Source organism: Oryx dammah, unplaced genomic scaffold (assembly GCF_014754425.2).
Source record: "Oryx dammah isolate SB20612 unplaced genomic scaffold, SCBI_Odam_1.1 HiC_scaffold_12, whole genome shotgun sequence".
NCBI lineage: Eukaryota > Metazoa > Chordata > Mammalia > Artiodactyla > Bovidae > Oryx > Oryx dammah.
This window is the reverse complement of record NW_024070196.1, coordinates 56,209,931-56,230,936: the sequence shown is the minus strand read 5'-3', so window position 1 is coordinate 56,230,936 and position 21,006 is coordinate 56,209,931. Positions and strand designations below refer to the sequence as shown.

The window sequence follows — 21,006 nt, the reverse complement described above, 5'->3', positions numbered from 1 at the left end:
TAGTGTCCCCAAATCAGTAATATCCACTGCAATGCTTCTTGAATGAAAATGTATCCTATGCATCTGACTCATTGGAAAAGACCCTGATGCTGGGAAAGACTATAGGCAAAAAGAGAAGAGGGCAGCAGAGGATGAGATGGTTGGATGGCATCACTGAATCAACAGACATGGATGTGAGCAAACTCTGGGAGACAGTGAAGGACAGGGAAGCATGGCATGCCTTCAGTCGACAGGGTCACAAAGAGTTGGAAACGAATTAGCGACAGAACAGCAACAACAATCCTATGTACCATCATAAGACTTTACAGATAAAGACTTTACATAAAATACCAGGAGTTTAGAAGTCAGGGTTATACACATTTTATTTAAACCATGTTCCAAGAGTCTAGTAAATTTGGGAAAAACTGTTAAGGTAGCTTTCCTGGTTTATAAAATATTATGAATTACTACAAAGTATGAGATATTAAAAAAGTATCCACTTGCCTACTTCATCTAATTTCACCTCTTGGACTGGAGTAGTCCCATAAATTATTACCTCATGCCTAAGATATTTTATTTTTATACTTTAATAAGTAAACTACCCTTACTACTAAAGAAAAAAAAATTACAAAACAAAGTAAATGTGATCAAATCTTCTGACTTTTCTGTCTCTAAATGTGATATTACATTAAAAAAAAAAAAACTGCTCTGCTTTCTCTTCTTTTATCCCTTTCTGTGAAAGAAGAAAAATGGGAAGTGGCTTGTTATTTTTTAAGCTCTCCAGGATAAACAAGTGTGCCGTTTTAAGTAACCTAATTTTGAACTGTTGTCTTAGAGTAATAATATCATTCATTACCAAAAACTGCATCCATTTAATAAAAGTGGCCTTCAGTATATTTAAAATTTGTGTTTAAAAAACTCTTCTGACAAGATTTTGATGTTTTATTTGCAGCTTAGTATTTACCTTACTTATCCAAGAGAAAGGAAAAAATAAAAAACTTTGAAAATAATCCCCACTAATAGTTATTTGTAGAATATCAAACTACAAATTAAAATAAATAGAGCATATGAATCCAGTGAATTTTTAGGTTGATTACTCTCCGCTGGACTTTCGAGTTAAGGCCATAAATATTCACATGAAACTCAACAGTGTTTATTAGCTATGTTTAGACGCAAACTATATCTATAATAAAACATTACATTTAAAACAAAACACCAAGCTTACTCTAAGTAGATCTTCTCAAATGCATGTCCTACATTCCCCATTCGACATCCTAAAGACTTTAAAAATTCTTTACTTAGCTACAGCAGTCAATAAGATTGCCCCAGAGACGGCTTTCTTTAAAAGGCAGCCTCTTATTCACTTAGGAAAGATAAAACTGAATTCCACTTAAGTTGTAAGAACAAGATCATGCTATCAGCACCTTCAATCCGAGAAAGGAAGTTATTATAGACACAGTTTTATAAATGAGGCTTTAAGAGAGTACTTCCTGGTCAGACAGTTAACGTCAACAGCATTTTATATAGCTTTACATTTCGACATTTTGGAAAGAATTTTCTGAAAACTTTTCCTGATTCTTTTTCTCCTGTCCCCACAACAGAGGAAAACCAGCTCAAGCTAAACGAACCTTAAGGTAAAATCTATGAAATCCTACCAATGCTTACCGTTATGGTATCATGTAAATATCAGAACTGGTTGTTATTGTTGGTAATATCAGCTTAAGTTTTAGTTATTGTACATTTACACACCCTCTGTCTAATCCCCTCTGTGCGTCGGAGTGATGTTTCAGGGTACATAACATTAGAAGGAAAAGAAACGTTAGAAGGAAAAGAAAGGAAAAGACAACTCACCAATTCCTTGATAATGAAGATGATGCCAGTCAGCATTCACAGTTCAATTTTCAAATTTAAAGTTGTTTTCTTTTAAATTTATATATATATATATAAAATATACATACATATACAAACAAGCGAAAAAACCCAACTCCACGAAACCCTGTACAATCCGAATAAGGAACTGCAGATAAAAGCAGCGTGACCTGGGCGCTGCTCATGACTATCTGTATTGCAAGCTCAAGTATTTCCTGTTACGACGCCCATTGGTTCCCACAGGTGCAAGTGCCTATGGGTGTTGCCGATTTACCCTTCCTTTGGTAAGTGAACCGCTAAAGGAGATTTCAGGTTGGCACAATCAATGCTGGGAACTACTGGGGCAGAACTACCCTGGGCTAATACCAAGAGCCTCCCAAACTAGATTGATTGTGAATTGATGATTACCTAATTCAAAACGGCTGGAGAAAATTTATTTTAGTAGACGTTCATGATTTTTCTAAGACGCACTGTTATTAAAGAATATTTGTGACTTTACTCAACAAATACATATTAATTGCTTTCTCTGTGGAAAGCTCTATTTAGGCACTAGGAATATAGTAGTGAACAAAACAAAATCCCTGTGGTCATTCATACACTGGCTGGTAGACTTTTGACTATTTCATATATAATGAGAAAACTTCTCTAAAGGCAGAGACAAAAGAAATCTGTATGGAAATTTGGAGAGTCAATTGTAGTGCTTATTATACAAAGCTAAAATGCACTGTAATTAAGGCCATGCCACCTTAAACCTTAAAGAACTTTTCTAGAACCTAGTACAGAAAAACAAGATTCTTTATGTTTGCAGTGTTTCAAAAAGGCCAGGTTGGCGGCAATGGCGTATGTTCCAGCAGGGAAAAGGAAAAACTTCTCACCATGAGTCACCAGTGACTAAGTTCTTTTAATTCAGGCTTAAAACACATTTCAAACCCAATTACTTGTACATGCAGAAAACTGATAACCCCAAATTAACATCAGGAGCTTGATTTGACCAATTTTCAGGGTTAATATCAGCAGCTAAGAAAAATAAATGAAGTACTCTTAATGGGATAATGCCCCTGTACTGAATTTTGTTATCATTTTGGTCTTGTAAGTCTTTACTGCCTAAGGGCCATGTTAGAAGCTTCCATTAGGTTTTATTACAAGGAATGTTGTTTTCTTAGATTGTAGCCAGACTGGGACACAATCATCTTGGATGCATGATGTCATGGTAGGAATGGCTTTTATTTGTATTCAGTAAAACAAAAGTACAATAAATTCAGGGCTGCTCAAAAAAATGTAAAGCCCAGAGAATAAAATATATGGATAAACTCTACTCTTCCCAGCTATGCTTCATTTCCTTAGGATTTTATTTTTTATGTTTCAAATAACAAAACCTTCTTTTTAGGCAACAAATGGGAGAAATTCCTAGAGCCAAATTCATGCATTTAGTGAGTCAATAAATCTTTATTGAGCAACTACTACATGTTTCCCTGGTGCCTCAGTCACTAAAGAATATTCCTGCAATGCAGGAGACAGGGGTTTAATCCCTGGGTCAGGAAGATGCCCTGGAGAAAGAAAGATCAACTCACTCCAGTATTCGTGCCTGGGAAATCCCATGGACAAAGGAACCTGGCAGGCAGTTCTTGGGGTTATAAGGGTCAGACACAACTTAGTGGCTACACTACCACTATATGCTAGGTAGGCACTGTTTCATGAGTTGGGAGAAAGCAATGAACAAGAAAATCTCTGCTTTCATGGAGTCTAAATTCTAGTGGAGGGATATAAGACAAACAAAAACATAAATAAAATATCTGGTGTGTCAGAATGGTGTCCTCTCCAGTATAGAGAAGAATGCAATATGAAAGATAAGGATAAAAATAAGAAAATGTACAAAGTAAGCACTTAAGGAATTTAGAGGAGAGAGTAGCAAGAAGATGATCAGAGAAGGCCTCAGGAAAGATGGCATTAAAATTAGATCTGTGGGAATTCCCTGGTAGTCCCAGTGGTTAGGACTCAGCGCTTTGACTGCTGGGGACCTGAGTTTGTTCTCTGCTTGGGAAAACTAAGATCCCACAAACTGAACTCTGAAATATGAGGAACAGAAAAGGCATTCCAGGGAAAAGAAACAGCAGGAACAAAGGCATGAAGGTGGAATCAGTAAGTGCTTGGCTGTAAGCAGGCTGTTCTGGGGCACAGGAGATAGATATAGATATATACAGATAGAGATATAGATGGATTATGGGGCCATAGGAACACTAAACAGGTTGATAAATCTGTACTGAATTTAGTAGGCCATGGGGTATTAAAAGTTTTGAACACAGAAGTGACAAAATCAGAGCTGTACTTTAGGGGGAATAAGAGAGCAATAGTGTATACAGGAAGAACAAAAAAGAGGAGACTGGAAACTTGTCACAGTAGACCTTCCTGAGCACATATTTTGGGCTTTCATTAGCTTTTTCTTGGACCTTTAAGAAATATAAAGTAAAACATGTACTGAGTTGAAAAACCAGCTAGGTTACAGTGGTCAAGTTTGCCACTGTTGGTATGGCCGTCGCCCAGTCGTGTCTGACTCTTTGTAACCCCATGGACTGCAGCACACCAGGCGTCCCTGTCCCTCACCATCTCCAGGAGTTTGCCAAGTTCATGTTCATTGCATCGCTGATGCCATGCAGCCATCTCATCCTCTGACGTCCTCTTCTCCTTCTGCCCTCAATCTTTCCCAGCATCAGGGACTTTTCCAATGAGTCATCTGTTCACATCAGATGACCAAAATACTGGAGCTGCAGCTTCAGCATCAGTCCTTCTAGTGAGTATTTAGGGTTGACCTCCCTTAAGATTGACTGGTTTGTTCTCCTTGCAGTCCAAGGGACTTTCAGGAGTCTTTTCTAGCACCACAGTTCGAAGGCATCAATTTTTTGGTGTTCTGCCTTCTTTATGGTCCAGCTCTCACAATAATACATGACCGCTGGGAAGACCATTGCTTTGATTATACAGACCTTTGTTGGCAGAGTAATGTCTCTCCTTTTCAGCACACTGTCTAGGTTTGTCATCACTTTCCTGCCATGAAGCAATGGTCTTCTGATTTCATGGCTGCAGCCACCATCTGCAGTGATTTTAGAGCCAAAGAAGAGGAAATCTGTCACTATTTCCACTTTTCCCCTTCTATTTGCCATGCAGTAATGGGGCTGGATGCCAAGATCTTAGTATTTTTAATAGTCTTAAGTTGGCTCTTTCACTCTCCTCCTTCACCTTCATCAAGAGGCTCTTTAGTTCCTCTACATTTACTGCCATTCAGAGAAGGCAATGGCACCCCACTCCAGTACTCTTGCCTGGAAAATCCCATGGATGGAGGAGCCTGGAAGGCTGCAGTCCATGGGGTCGCTGAGGGTCGGACACCACTGAGCGATTTCACTTTCACTTTTCACTTTGATGCATTGGAGAAGGAAATGGCAACCCACTCCAGTGTTCTAGCCTGGAGAATCCCAGGGATGGGGGAGCCTGGTGGGCTGCCGTCTATGGGGTTGCACAGAGTCGGACACGACTGAAGTGACTTAGCAGCAGCAGCACTTGCTGCCATTAGGGCGGTAGCATCTGCATATCTGAGGTTGTTGACTTGATTCCAGTTTGTCACTCATCTAGCCCGGCAATTCTTGTGATGTGCTCAGCATATAGGTTAAACAAACAGGATGACAGCAGACAGCCCTGTCGTACTCCTTTCTTGATTTTGAACCAATCAGTTGTCTCATACAAGGTTCTAACTGTTGCTTCTTGACCTGCATACAGGTTTCTCAGGAGACAGGTAAGATGGTCTGGTATTCCCATCTCTCTAAGAGCTTTCCATAGATTGTCATGATCCACATAGTCAAAGGCTTTAGCACAGTCTATGACACAGAAATAGATGTTTTTCTGAAATTTCCTTGCTTTCTCTGTAATCCAGAAAATGTTGGCAATTTGATCTCTAGTTCCTCTTCCTTTTCTAAACCCAGCTTGGACATGTGGAAGTTCTTTGTTCACATAATGCTGAAGCCTAGCATGCAAGATTTTAAGCATGATCTTACTAGCATGGGAGATGAGTGCAACCATCCAATGGTTAGTATATTCTTTGGTACTACACTTCTTGGGGAGTGGGGTGAGAATTGATTTTTTCCAGTCCTGTGGCCACTGCTGGGTCTTCCAGATCTGCTGACATAACAAATGCAAAACCTTGCTGGCATCCTCCTTTAAGGATTTGAATCAAATTGATTACATTCTTTGAGGAAAAGAATATATACAGTCAGCAAAATATATATATATATATATATATATATATATATATATATAGGAGAAGCTGTATACAGTCAGCAAAAACAAGACCTGGAGCTGACTGTGGCTCAGATCATCAGTTTCTCAAAGCAAAATTCAGGCTTAAACTAAAGAAAACAGGGAAAAATAATAGGCCAGCCAGGTATGACTTAAATCAAATCCCGTATGAATTTGCAGTAGAGGTAATGAATAGATTCAAAGGACTAGATCTAGTTAACAGGGATCCTGAAGAACTAGGGACAGAGGTCTGTAATATTGTACAGAAGGAGGCGAACAAAACCATCCCAAAGAAAAAGAAAAGTAAGAGGGCAAAGTGGTTATCTGAGGAGGCTTTACAAATAGTGGAAGAATGAAGAGAAGCAAAAAGCAAGGGAGACAGGGAAAGGTACATCCATTTAAATACAGAGTTCCAAAAAATAGTTAGAAGAGAAAAGAAGACCTTTTTCAAAGAACAATGCTTAACAACAGAACAACAAAACGGGAAAGACTGGAGAGCTCTTCAGGAAAACTGGAAACATCAAGGGAGCATTCTGCCCAAAGACAGATATAATAAAGGATAACAATGGCAAAGACCTAGTAGACGCTGAAGAAATCAAGAAGAGATGTAAAGAAAACACAGAACTGTATAAAAAAGATCTTAATGAAGTGGATTACTACAATGGTGTGGTTAGTCACCCAGAGCCAGACATTCTAGAGTGCAAAGTCAAGTGGGCCTTAAGAAGTACGCTGTTAATAAAGCTAGTGGATGCAATGAAATTCCAGGAAGTCACTCATACTGAGTCTCAATTTCCCTATGTGTGACCTATTAATTATTCTTTTTGGAGCCAGGAGCCACGGGATACAGCAAGTGATTAGGTACTGAGGATAGAGCAAAAGCAGCACTAAAAAATGGTTTCAAGTGATTAAAATAATAAGCAGCTAACACTTGTTAAACACTTCCTATGCATTTATCACTGTACTTGGTGCTTTACATAAATAGCATCATTTATTCCTTATAAGCCATAAGGGCTCAGCTGGTAAAGAATCCGCCTGCAACGTGTGAGACCTGGGTTCGATCCCTGGGTTGGGAAGATCCCCTGGAGAAGGGAAAGGCAACCTACTCCAGTATTCTTGCCTGGAGAATTCCACGGACTGAACAGTCCATGGCGTTGCAAAGAGTCAGACACGACTGAGCGACCATCACTTCACTATTCCTTATAAGAATCTTGTGAGGCCCATATTTTTGTTTTACAGATGAGAGAACTGAGAGCTTTAAACACTTAAGTAACTTAACCAGGATAAGCCAGCTGGCATAATGATAAAGCCAAAATAGGTGCCTGGGTCTGAGTCTCAGGCCCTTTCTCCTTTCAATGTATCATGCTGTTTCCTACATGGCAGATAAATAATGCTAACGTTTGTTCTTGGGTTCCAACAGAATCATCCTTTTAACACTCTTTTTATGCACTAAAAGCCCTCAGTGAAAATATGAAACTAAATGTGAACATAATCTAATAATTTGCCTATCATTAATTCATTCACATTCATTCAGCTGACATCTAGTGAGCACCCTTCATACTCTGTGCCTGTTATTAAATCTTGATCTAGAAGAGTTAAAAACTATTTATGTGGTTTGGGGAAATATTTGTATATTTACACAGAACTCCTTCAAGAAGTAAAGGCAAATGTTCGCAACAGAATGAAAAATTGGCCATGAACTCCAATTCTGTTTTGTATGCCTACTGCCAAGACCAATTAGGTTATTAGTTTATTTAAGAAAGCATTCTGTCTTGATTAGTGCCATCTATTGTAATGGGTAAATAAAATGTATTTGAATTTTCATAAGCCTTGATTGCTATGGACAAAAGCCAGTGTCATTAGACAGAAAATGAAACATATAAAAATAAATACTGCACAGAGTCCTAGTTTGATTTGGAAATAAAAGGTTATCTCCCTGTCCGTCAAAAATAGTGTGAGGAAGTAAAACTGAAATCTTCTAATGAGTACTTTGATAACTGACTAAAATAGTAAGCATAACAAATGTGGGGTTGATTTTGCTATCCATCATTTTTACTGAGGCCAGGGGTTAGGTGAAAGGTTCCCAAACACTAGGCTACAACGTATCAGTTCCAATGTTAGGAGCTAAACTGACATGAGCCACCTGTGAGTAGGTTTTGCTAGGTGTGAAATGTTTATTACAAGGCATGTTCCTCTTCTCACTCTAGGGATGATAAATGTGTATCTGTGAGAAAGGGGATAATGGTTAGGAGTTGATCTGCGTATCATGAAACTGACCCCTATGCCATTCTGATGTAAAATAGAAATAATTTACAAAGACTTTAAATATACTCATTTCTAACAAATCTCAGGTCAGACAGAAAAAAATGCTTTAGGTTGATTTATAAAGTATTTAGGTAACTTTAAAAACATGTAGCTGGAATGATAATCAATTTAATTCCTACTATCATAAAATTTCTGAATACTTGTTATTTTTAATTTGTTGCCCATAGCCTGTAAGTGAGTTACATCACATTTTGGTCCGTTAATTCAATGCATCTAATCCATCATTAGACATAAATAAATTTTTTTTTACTACAATGAGTTCAAGTTTGAAAATAGTAACAAATTTTTAACATATCCTTACAAATGACAAAGTAACCAATTAAATGAATGTTAAAGCTAAATAATCACAAACTACACTTTCCATGAAGAAATGCAATTGTACAATATCCCATAACTCAAAACTACTAATTCAAAACTATAGTGGGACTCTCTCATTGAAGACTGAAAAGAAGTCTTCTCTTAGAACAGTCACAAAACACTGTTTGATGAAAGCTTTCCCTCTGTCCATCTGCTTTCTTTTTAGGGGGAGGGAAAAAACAGACTGAAGGAAAAGATTATAAAGGAAAGATGCTTTTAATGTCTATAAAATAAACTCTAAAAAGACCCTAAAGTCAAAGTACCAATAGTTACTTTTCATTCATTTTCCCATATCACTGAAACCAACAAGTATGAACAGTGGCAAGTAAGAGAACTTTTTTCAGGTTGGCTTAAAAATTAAGCTAAATTAGATATCAAGGTAGACTCTGAGATTACAATGATTTGACTGTATATGACTCAAGTGCTAAAGAAAGTATAAAATGGGTTATTGTATTTACTAAGCAGTACTTGCATCCTGCTAAACTAAGAATTATTTAAGAACTCTAAACTGAAAACAGCATGTATTCTCTGGTAGTTATAACCATTCATATGGAAAGATGAGGCTCCTTCTTAATCTCTGCTTTTGATTATATTTTTTTCAATCAAAAATTAACAGGTATAATGAGCACAGGTTTCACTAATTTACATATTAATAGCTTCTCAAAGTGTAGTTTTATTTTGTGAAACAAATGAAAATAAATTTCCACAGAACTGCTACCCTCCTAACCAACCTCCCCTACCTCCACCCCATGTCCCCAGGAATAAAAAGTTATTATGGCCCCTGCCTATCATTAAAAATTCTATTACAAGGGTTCTCTTGTCATCGTCTCTGGGTCAATACCATAACATAACATGGTTTAAATGACTGGTTTAGTAATCACTCAGCAGAGTACCAGAATATTTTCTTTTCTTAGAAGGAACTAAAATTTCATCTTGAGAGACAACCATTTGTACCAGACAGAAACGAGCTAACAAGGATGATGGAAGAGCTTATCTGCTCAAACATTTCTATTACTTTGCAGGATTATTGTTACTAAGATTCTCAATCCCTCTACAGACTATTTCATACATTACATGCATTACCTAATGAATACAAACCTAGGCTTTCCAGGTGGTTCTGTGGTAAAGAATCTGCCTGCCAATGCAGAAGATATGAGTTTGATCCCTGGGTCAGGAAGATGCTTTAGAAAAGGAAATGGCAACCCACACCAGCATTTCTGCCTGGAGAATACCATGGACAGAGGACCATGGTGGGCTACAGTCCAGGTGGTTGCAAAGAGTCAGAGTCAACTAAGCACTCATGCCCCTTGTAAATAACCCTCTGGAGTTAACTAACCTTCCTTTTACTTATACCTAGAGTTCTAGAAAAATAAATTTAATGTAAAAATGTTACACTTTATACATCTTCAACATAGTCTCTCCTATTTTAAATTTGTTTTTGTGTATCTACTATTTGTATTTGTGTATTTGTTCCTCTCATCACCATAACTTCTGTTTCTGAGGACTTCTCAGAAAGAGAAGTCCTTTCTCTTTCTGGTGGAATTTTCATAACCACACCAAACTCCACACTCTCTGAAACCATTGTACTTGATACAAAACAGTTCTGTATCAGGTAATATCAAATGAAAATCCTCAAATGATACATTACCTCTACTTATTATCACCCTAATATAAGACATCTTCAGTAATTTTTGTCTTGGATTTAAACATGCAGTTATCTGTAAGCCTTCTACATTATGTCTTTGAGAAATCATACAGCATTTCTTTCTTCTTCTTAGCTGCCCATTACTGAACACAGGCAAAGGCTTCTAATAAGACATTATTTTCAACCTGAAATAAAGACGATATCTAAATAACTGCAAAATGATAGGGTAATTATGTGAGATAAGTCACTTCAGTCCTGTTGGACTCTTTGGGACTCTATGGATTATAGCTCTTCTGTCCATGGGATTCTCCAGGCAAGAATATTGGAGGGGATCATTCCCCAGTATCTCCCCCAAGCCATCATTTTAAGTCTACTTCTATGAAAAAGAAACCTGTTGCAAGATAAGGGGTGAGGAGAAGCAACACACAGAAGAAAAGAGGTTAAAAAATTCAAATGTAAAACCGCTGGGAACAATCATAACAAAGCATGTGCATTCAAGAGAACACTGGAAAGGTAGTCAGGACAGTATTAACATATCCTAAGTATTCTGAACAACTCACATCAGTCAAAGTAGGAGGCTGCCCCCCATTTCCCACCCTCTATGGCTTTCCACTATTTGTTTTAGCATTTTACTAGACATACACTTGCTTTCCACCAGCGCATGCTATGCTAAGTCACTTCAGTCGTGTCCAACTCTGTGCGACCCCATAGACGGCAGCCCGCCAGGCTACCCCATCCCTGGGATTCTCCAGGCAAGAACACTGGAGTGGGGTGCCATTGCCCTCTCCAATGCATGAAAGTGAAACATGAAAGTGAAGTTGCTCAGTGATGTCCGACCCTCAGCAAACCCATGGACTGCAGCCTTCCAGGCTCCTCCGTCCATGGGATTTTCCAGGCAAGAGTAGTGGAGTAGGGTGCCATTGCCTTCTCCGTCCACCAGCGCATAGTGTCTGGTTTAAATAGGCTTCTCTCTCTCCTTAGCTTGTCCTGGAATTATGCCTAAAGTTCAGTCCTGGTAGCTTTTAGGACAAGAATTCTAACTGGAAAGTGCTGTTAGTTCAGTGGCTCCAATATTTCTTTTCAAAATTTAGTTTGACTTTCCAACTATCTTTCCAACACATCAAAGATAAACAGTCAAACTTACTATATTCGTTCCTTTAGGTCTGCCTTGTAAACACTGATACTGGTGTGCTTCCGAACCTGAAAGAATTTCTGAGCTCCTCGCTGAGCCCAAGTGAAAAAAGAAGCAGGGTCTATCAAAATTTAAACAGCCTAATGAATCAAAAACCTGCATCTCCAAGAGGAGCCCTTCCCTTTCCACTTGTTTGTGGGAGTTAAAGAAGCCCGCTTCAACTTTTCACGCTGAGGAGGAAGCTACTGAAGTCAGGAAGCCCCTCACTTTCAAGGTATCCACGCCCAACTCGGAGAAACAGATAGGAAGCCAGGCGGCCAGTGAGCAGAGGTCCCTAGTCCCTCGCCCCTGCCCTTTCTCGGATCCCCGCACTTCACCCAGACCCTCCAGTCCGTGCGTTCTCCCTGAAGATGTTCATTACATAATCCCCGTTCCTCAGAGTCACGCATGGAGTCCTGGGGGCTCCCGGGTCCCCTGTCTCCCACTCGGTCCTAAGAAAGCTCAGCTGACTGCACCCGGGGAGCGGCGGCCGGCTGTCGCGATTCGCCTAGCGCCGCGACCCGGACCCAGACCCCTTTTTCTCGTCCACGCGGGGCGGGGCCACATCTCCGCCGCAACCCCTGGGGACCCCCTCAGACTCAGGTCCTCAGCCCCCAAGGGGTCCCCCGTCACAGCCGCTGTCCCAGCTCCTCTCGGTGTCCCCCAACACACCTGCTGTCCCAAGCCTCTCGGAGTCCCCTTTGCCGCTCAGACCCTCTGTCCTGGTCCATTTCTGGGTCTCCTCCTTTGAAACCCCCTTCCCCAGCCGCTCTCGGGGTCTTCCCTCAGACCCACTGTCCCAGCTCCTTTCAGGGTCTCGCCTCCCTCAGATCCACCGTCCCAACTCCTCTCAGGGTTTCCCCCCCACCTCAGATCCCCTATCCCAGCTCCTCAGGGTTCCCTCCTTACACCCGATGTCCCAGCTCCTCTGGGGCCCCCCTCCCGTCACACCCGCTGTCCCAAGCCCTCTCGAGGTTTCCCTCTCAGGCCCGCGGGGCCGGCCGCTCTGAGGGGTCTTCTCTCCACAGAGCGGACTGTCAAAACCACTCCTGGAACTCCTCCCTCGAGTACTCGCCGACCCCACTCCGCCCTGGGTGCCCTCGTCTCGACTCACTCTGTCAACTCCTCGCGCCCCGGTGCTCTCACCTCAGACCTGTCACCACCCCGGGCCCCGCGTCGCCGCCGCCGCTTCCTCTCTCACACTTGCTCCCGAGTCGCTCTTCTGCCGCTTGTTCCCCGGTGAATACCTGGGTCCAGTCACTGAATGTCCGGTCCAGCAGCGCAGAGCGTCCGCCCGCGGTCTCCGCGTCGGGTCCCACTCTCGCACGCAGGACCCCAATGCCGCCGTCGCCACCGGGCGCCTCACGGACCCTCCCGCGGCAGCCGCTGCTGCTGTCCGAGGTGCGGCTCCTGCCAGGGGTGGCCAATCGCACCCGACTGCGCCGAGCGCGCTCCGCCCCATCGTCCCAGTCTGCCCGCCCCCTGGCCCCGGTCACGCCCCTAGTCAGGCTCCGATAGGCTCTCTACTGACCTTCCCTGATCGTGGGACACAGACCCGTGGCAGGATATAGGTACTTGATTGGAGGTGCCTGGGAAGCCGAGCGGTCGATGGCTCCCGAGGATTGGCGGAGTTGAATGTGGGCGGGATAGGGAGGGGCGGGGTTTCCTCAGACGCGGAAGACCTTGCAATTTCAGATACCCACTGGCCCGCCTGGGGTGGGGTCTGGCTTGTTTGTGCTGCGTTGGGGGTCAAAGTTCATGGCACTCCTTTCTGAGTTTTCTTGGGAGACGCCCAAAGGCTGAGGCCCCCTGGGGCTCCCTGGGACCACCTTGTTAAAAGAGTCTTTGGGGTTCCCATTCCCCCGTCATACCTGGCACAGCTTTCTAAGTGATTCTGTCATAAAATTGATAGTGGCATTTATTCACTAAGGACTTGTAACTGTTTCCTGAATTTAAACTCTAATATCTTTGTCTAGGGAGTTGCCCTTCTTTGCATTGCGTTCTACAGACGTCAGTTTGATGCTACTTGGGGGAAGAGAGTCTATATACTACATGCATACTCTGCACAACTAGGCAGTCAACACTGACGGGGCACATTTTGATAGGTACAAAGACAAAGCTTAAGAAATAGTTTGTGGGTTATGATAATCTTTTTGACAAGTAGGAACAGGAACTGTGTGCTAGGGGAACCCTTGCTAGCTTTAGCAAGGCTTCAACCTACTCTTTTTCAGGGCAACATGAAATGATTTTAATGATTTGGTGGGAATTAATGGCCAAAGTATAATGAACTTTGACCCAAAAGCAACCCGTGATAACCTGAGAGACCCATCTTGACCCAAGCAGCAAGAGGATACTTGCCAGGGGTGAAAGTGCATCCTATTAACTCAGAGTCATTCTTTATATTTTTGTGAAACTGGCTATGTTGATTAAGTCAATTAAACCTAAAACTGCTACCGTCACCCCTAAACCTTCAAGTTTATGGACTTTGACAATTCAGCCTTTTGTGAAGACATTGTTTCATTTTAGGAACACAGTTTGTTCCTAAACCTTGTCAGATGTATACAGGACTTTGCTCTTACAAAAGTCTCCATCATTAACTCTTTTTTAACTCCTGCTAACAAAAATTTTCTAAACAATATTCAGGTTTTTCCTAGCATTTTAAAATCATTGTTGTGTGTTGTGTTAGTCGCTCAGTCATGTCTGACTCTTTGCAACCCCATGGAGGTCCTCTGTAGCCCACCATGGTCCTCAGTCCACGGAATTCTCTAGGCAAGAATACTGGAATGGGTTGCCATTTCCTTATCCAGGGTATCTTCCCGACCCAGGGATCAAACCTGCATCTCTTGAGTCTCCTGGATTGGTAGGTGGATTCTTTACCACTGTGCCAGCGGGGAAGGATGGCACAGTATGATTTAAAATCATTATTTAAAGTAATGCTCATTCCTATTAAGATCATACTGATCTAAGATCATACTGTAGATAGCACCTGAGCCGTGTGACTGAGTGCCTTTTTGGGAAGGGATGCAGAGATTTCAAGGTGGTAAAACTTGGGTTTAAGGGAACTTGATTTTTAGAGGCCTAGGGAAAGACTGTCCAAAATCATATTAGACAACTATACATGTTGGATAAGACTAAAGTCATGAGAGAGTTTTTTTGACTAGGTCCTCTTTGTTTATAAAGTATTTATTAGTTAAGAGCTCATCCTGAAAATGTGAAAGTGTTAGTTGCTCAGTTGTGTCTGACTCCTTGCAACCCCCTGGACTGTAGCAATACCCCCGCCAGCTCCTCTGTCCAAGGGATTCTCCAGGCAAGAATACTGGAGTGGATAGCCATTCCCTTCTCCAGGGGATCTTTCTGACCCAGGGATTGAACCCAGGTCTCCTGCATTGCAGGCAGATTCTTTACCAACTGAGCCACCAGAGAAGCCCAAGAGCTCATCCTACCAATTGCAATACGGATAGGAAAAAATGGGGTAAGTGCACTATGCGAGTGTTCAGTTCTGTCTAGTTACATAAAAAAGAAATGCATGATCATTAACAGATGCTATTTTCAATTAAGTAGACAAAAGTAAGCAACATAGACATGCCAGTGTCTTGAAAGGAAACCGATTGGCACTGATATCAACTCTTTTAAAAAAATCATTGTATCATTGTATCAATGAACTCTGATTTCTAAAATGTTTGTGCTTTGTTTGGTGTTATTGCTACTGATGGAAACTCTAGTTGCTCAATATAGTTGATTACAAATAATTTAGATGTGACCCAACAGCATAAAAAAAGAAACTGACCTCATCCTTTGGACAAGAGACAGTTTTGAAGTTTTAGTTTTAAAATAGATGGTGGACCTATAGGGAGCCATGCGAATGCCTCTTGTTTAGGAGCTTCAGATCTCTGAGCTTCTGGGAAGACATTACAGCATTCCATTCTAAAATTTTTTGAGTTTTGTTGGGAGGAAGAATCCGTCAGAAGTAGAGCCAAGATTTTATTTACAACAAAGCATAAAATAAGAAATGTTAAATGGGATGAGAAATAAATTTTTCTTTTTGAAAAGTCCCTATGGGGACCAATTTAGAGATAAATTTGGTCACAAAGGATCTGATATTGGGTTGCATCCTGGCTTTTACATCTGTGTTCAACTTTACTGCTTGTACATTATTATTTCTTATGGAGATTTGTTTAGTTGTTCAGTTGTATCTGACTGATTTGAGACTCCCTGGACTGTAGCCTGCCAGGCTCCTGACCATGTGATTTCCTAGGCAAGAATATTGGAGTGGACTGCCATATCCTTCACCAGGAAATCTTCCTGACCCAGGGGCCTAACTCGAGTCTGCTGCATTGGCACATGGTTTCTTTACTACTGAGCCACCAAGGAAGCCATGTGATTTGGGCATAACATAAAGAATAGTGTTACTCTGGACAAACCGTTAAACATCTCTGGGCCCTTTTATCCCTTTTCTTACTACACACACCTGGATGAGGGACATCCTCAATTTATTCATTAAGCAAAGCTTATAATACCATGTCCCCTTCTACTCAGAGTAATCACACAAATGAATTCATACAGATATTCAACTCTCTTTTTTCCAAGTTACCAGCTAGCACCTTCCTTACCTGTGTCTAATTAATTTTCTGCAGGCACATGTTTCACTTGCTCGGTTGAGAGTTGGTTAGCAAGTTACTGGATTGGGAAAAACAACCTTTTAAAAAATTTATATTCTGAGAAATATGAGGCAGCTGCACTGCAGAGGACCTAGGGGTGACAATCTAAACAAAGCAGGCTGGCCGTTACCTTTTTTTTTTTTTTTTTTTTTAAGGAAACTGACAGCTCTTTTATCTGTAAAATCGAGATAATACCGTACTGAGCAAACCTACACAAGCGGAAAGTCCTCCCACCGACTGGGAAAATACAGTTTTGCTGGCTCCAGCATGGAATATTAGCATCTTCGTTTTCATTTTAGTTCTTCAAAAGCTCTAAGCAGTCAGACGAGGAGCTGGGCTCCTTTTCTTCCGGATGATCACGCAAACTCTGAATGTCTAGGTTTCCCATAAAAGGGATGGTTCATGCCATTCACCTGTTTAAGTTAGAGACCCACCTCCACCTGCGTAGTAGAGCCCTGGGAACCCTTTGCCTCCTAAGTCCCTAAAAAAGCATCTCTGGTTTTGGCTCCAGGCGCCGCCTGGTGGCTGTTTCCGTAGGTGCCTCTGAGCTTTAGGGTCCTAGCCGCGGTCCGGCCTGCCCAAGAATTTGCCTAACTCGAGAGCCTGTCTGTGCCCCTCCCCTCTACCCGTCGAGGATTTTAAAGACGGCGATGAAGGAGATGGCGTTAAGGCGAAGAGGGCGACCGGCGGCCTCGCCACTCTCTCTAGGATGGCGGAGTCAGGCGGTCGTCAGGCAGCTCGCGACCCGGAAGTTGCCGCAGGCGCGAGGCCCCCGTTGCCGAGAGCAGGCGCGCGGGGCGGAGCTTGGCGAAGACGGGGACGGGGTCGCCGGCGCTCCGGCTCCTGGAGTCGGCGGCTCCCTCAGGCGCTGCGACGCGGACGTCGAGCCTGGAGGGCGGGTGGCTGTGGTTCCCGGGGGGCACGCTCAGCTTCGGGCGGAGGCGACATGAGTGCTGCGGGGCTTTTGGCGCCTGCTCCAGCCCCGGCTGGAGCGCCCCCGGCCCCGGAGTACTACCCGGAGGAGGACGAAGAACTGGAGAGCGCCGAGGATGACGAGCGCAGTTGCCGGGGCCGCGAGTCGGACGAAGGTCCGTCTTCCCGCCGGCTGGGCAGCCCCGGGCGGGGGTGGGACGGTTGCGGGAAGGGGTGGGGCTGTCTGGGGGCGGGGCGGGGGCAACTTCTGGGCCTTGGGGGTCGGCTGGAGGGGCCGCCCGGAGGAGCGCGGCTCCCGGAAGTTCCCGCGACCTGTGTTGGGGAAGGGGGAACCTCTGCGGACTTGGTTGCCGACAGTTAACGCGGAGAAGGGTCTTAAGGAGCTGTTGTCAGAGCTTGTAGGTCCCTTTAAGGTTCTGCTCGTCTCCTCCCAGTTGTCTCTATTTGAACTTCAGCTTTTCACCGGTTGGAGTGAAAGCCGCCATTCATTTGGTCTACTGAGCACTCCTCGCCTTTTAGTTCCTGAGAGGATCTGAGCAAAAGCCCAGTTTAGCTTCCTAGTTACCAAAGTGTCCCCACGCGCCCCCCAGCCGTCCCGGGAAATGCTTAAGTCAGCCCCGCTCACAGGTTGGTTAAAAGGAGACCTGAGATCGACCAGATCGAATTAGATCTAAATTTGGCTCAATGAACCCAGCTTAATGATACAGGCAATTCACTTAAGCTTGTGAGTCTCAGTTTCTCTAACAGCAGTGGGGCTCGCAGTAGTACCTGTTTCCTAGCGTAGGTGCCAGGATTAAATGAGCTTCAGGCCTAGTGGCTCAGTTGTAAAGAATCCGCTCTGCCAATACAGAAGGAGACACGGGTTCGATCCCTGGGTGGGGATAATCCCCTGAAGAAGGAAATGGCAACCTGCTCCATTTTGCTTGCCTGGGAAATCCCACGGACAGAGGAGCCTGGTGGACTACAGTCCATGGGGTGGCAAAAAGAGCCAGCGAGGACTTAGAAACTAAGCACACACACTGGCTTAAAGCATGTGAACTGGTCCTTGATAAAAATACTCAGTGTTTACCACTGGGGAAACACGCTCAGGGAGCAGGAGGTACGGATTTGCTTAATGATGCTCAGGTGTTGGAAAAGGCAATGACAACCCACTCCAGTACTCTTGCCTGGAGAATCCCATGGACGCAGGAGCCTGGTAGGCTGCAGTCTGTGGGGTCGCTAAGAGTCGGACACCACTGAGCGACTTCACTTTCATGCATTGGAGAAGGAAATGGCAACCCACTCCAGTGTTCTTGCCTGGAGAATCCCAGGGACGGGGGAGCCTGGTGGGCTGCCGTCTGTGGGATCGCACAGAGTCGGACACGACTGAACTGACTTAGCAGCAGCAGCTCAGGTGTTATTTTTTCAGTTCCACAGTCTTTATATTATCATTACTGCAGTTTGGCAAGTGTGAGGAACACTTTTTGAGGAACTGAGGAAGGAGCTGGCTGCAGGAGGAGAAAGGTGAAGAAGTTTTGAAAGGAGAAGAAAGAAGAGAGAGAAAGAAAGATTTGGGTGGACTGGTCTGGCTCAAAATAGCACGGTGGAGCAAAAGCTAGAGCAGCTGTCTGGAATCAGGAGTATGTTTTATTAATCCTCTCACTGTGAGTGGCAGACAGGTAACCACTCAGGGTAGGCTCCTTCATTGAAGGAGGGAGGAAAGGTGGGATGGAGGATTGGATCTGCAGCAGGCTTTAAAAAGGCAGCTGTGTGTGCAGATACAAAGTTGAAGGAACTTGCTCCAATTCTGGTTGAAGGCAAGGCTTAACCAGAGAATTTGAAGGTGAATCCCTTAAATTGCTTTTAATGCCCACAAGGGGGAGCAGTGAAGCAAAAATTGATTTTCGTTTCCCCCTCAAATAGGACTGTTGAAATTAGGTAGACACTCCAGCCATTTGCTTACTCTAAAAACTGTTTAAAGTCTTCTGAAACAGTTTCTGTTTAATATTCTTGTCCCCTTCCTTCTCCCTTTGAAAATATTTCTGCAGTTAGAGTTCCTTTAGTTGGTTTGGATTCTCCTTTGTATATGTGCTTGCTCAGTTCTGTCTGATTCTTTAAGTCCACCAGGCTCCTCTGTCCATGGGATTTCCCAGGTAACAATACTGGAGTGGATTCTCCAGGGGATCTTCCTGACCAGGGATCGAACCTCCGTCTCTTGAGTCTCCTGCATTGGCAGGCAGATTCTTTACCACTGCGCCCCCTGGAATATATGATGTAAAATCTCATAGGGATTCAAATTGGGCATATACCAAAAGAGGATGTATGTATTAGGTTGTTTGGAGTAGGAGCAAAGCTTGCTGCTTGTAGTTTTCCAGTCTTACACCCACATCTCCTTTTCCTGAACTGCCAGCGTTGTTTCTGCCAAAGTTACAGCCTTGACTGTGACCAGTTGTGTCTGATGCACCCTGTTCTCTGGCTGCAGTTCAGATAAAGGCAAGCTCTTTTTATAAGTCCGGCTGTATACAAGTTGGAAATGGCGCTTTCTTGTTTCTTTGATGGCTTCACGCAGGTCTGCATTGAGTAGAAATTCATTTTTCAGAAGTCTGTCAAGTGTCACTATATCAAGTGATACCAACTCTGTGAATTATGATTTTAACAAACCCTTATTCCCTAATTTTGCTCAGACACTGAGGATGCTAGTGAAACTGACCTGGCAAAGCATGATGAAGAAGACTATGTAGAAATGAAGGAACAGTGAGTATGATTTTTTACGTTTCTTCTTTGGAATACAGAATTGACGAGGGCATCTTTAACGGTGGCCTGGTGTGTATGGTTTTCACATAGTGCTTCCAAAGACCATGCATGTGGGTGCAATTTCCCCCCTTTAAATTTGTCACATTTAACCAGTCTTCCTGTGATAAGAATCTTTTGAGGGTTAGGCTAGAAAGAACCTGGAGGAAACTGTCCCAGAGGAAGACGACCATGGAGGAGGGAGGGGGGGACGCATTGGTCCCTCCCCCCACGCCCTTTTCTAAGTGAAACCGTTGCTTGGAGAGGGGAAATGGTGTTTCGCAGCCCCTTGGTTCTCAGGTGGGTGTGACCGCACTGAGCACTGACCAAGGCAGGGCTGTGTGTAGACGCCAGGAGAGCTCGGGAGACCAGGCTTGGAGAGCAAGGCCGGGCCCCTGACTCCTGCTCTAGTGCCCTTTCCGTTCACCCTGCGCCCACACCCAAGCCTCGGTAGAGCCACACCTCAGAGCAACTGAAAGCACTCCCTCTTATCCAACACTCAAGAGAGCATAATACAGATCTGATAAATATTTGTGGAATGTATTTTGAGAATCTAGCCTTGGCTTTTCAAATTCTTTGAAGTGAAGTGAAAGTTGCTTAGTTGTGTCTTTTTGACTCTTTGTGACCCCGTAGACTAAATAGTCCATGGAATTCTCCAGGCCAGAATGCTGGAGTGGGTAGTCTTTTCCTTGTCCAGGGGATCTTCCCAACCCACGAATCAAACCCACGTCTCCTGCATTGCAGGCAGATTCTTTACCAGCTGAGCCACCAGGGAAGCCCAAGAATACTGGAGTGTATAGGCTATCCCTTCTCCAGGGGATCTTCCTGACCCAGAAATCGAACCGGAATCTCCTAAACTGCAGGCAGATTCTTTACCAACTGAGCTATCCGGGAAGCCCTCAAATTCTTTACCTCTAAACTAGATGATCCCCATTCTTTTCCTTAGGGAATGTTTTCGTATGCAAATGTTTTGTGACCATCCTCTGCTTTCTGTTACCCTTTTCAAGCTTTGGAATATAAAG

The 21,006-nt window shown here is 43.4% G+C and overlaps 2 protein-coding genes across 8 annotated transcripts in view; one reads left to right on the top strand and one right to left on the bottom strand.

Moving 5' to 3' along the window:
• The window catches only part of TAOK3 (TAO kinase 3), a 189,704-nt gene extending 176,625 nt beyond the window's left edge, over positions 1-13,079 (bottom strand). For 2 of the 7 annotated variants that reach the window (XM_040251613.1, XM_040251615.1), the window contains exon 1: positions 1,831-1,982. The gene's annotated coding sequence lies outside the window, so the exon portion shown is untranslated. Of the gene's footprint in view, positions 1-1,830; positions 1,983-12,738 lie in introns of those variants that run through there. The other 5 variants (XM_040251611.1, XM_040251617.1, XM_040251614.1 and 2 more) reach the window with 5 other exon arrangements.
• Positions 13,080-15,423: 2,344 nt separating this feature from the next.
• SUDS3 (SDS3 homolog, SIN3A corepressor complex component) overlaps positions 15,424-21,006 on the top strand; it is a 38,511-nt gene continuing 32,928 nt past the window's right edge. The window contains exons 1-2 of the mRNA XM_040251651.1: positions 15,424-17,370; positions 19,879-19,948. Coding sequence (XP_040107585.1) covers positions 16,992-17,370; positions 19,879-19,948 — 449 coding nt within the window. The 5' untranslated portion in view covers positions 15,424-16,991. The remainder of the gene's footprint in view (positions 17,371-19,878; positions 19,949-21,006) is intronic.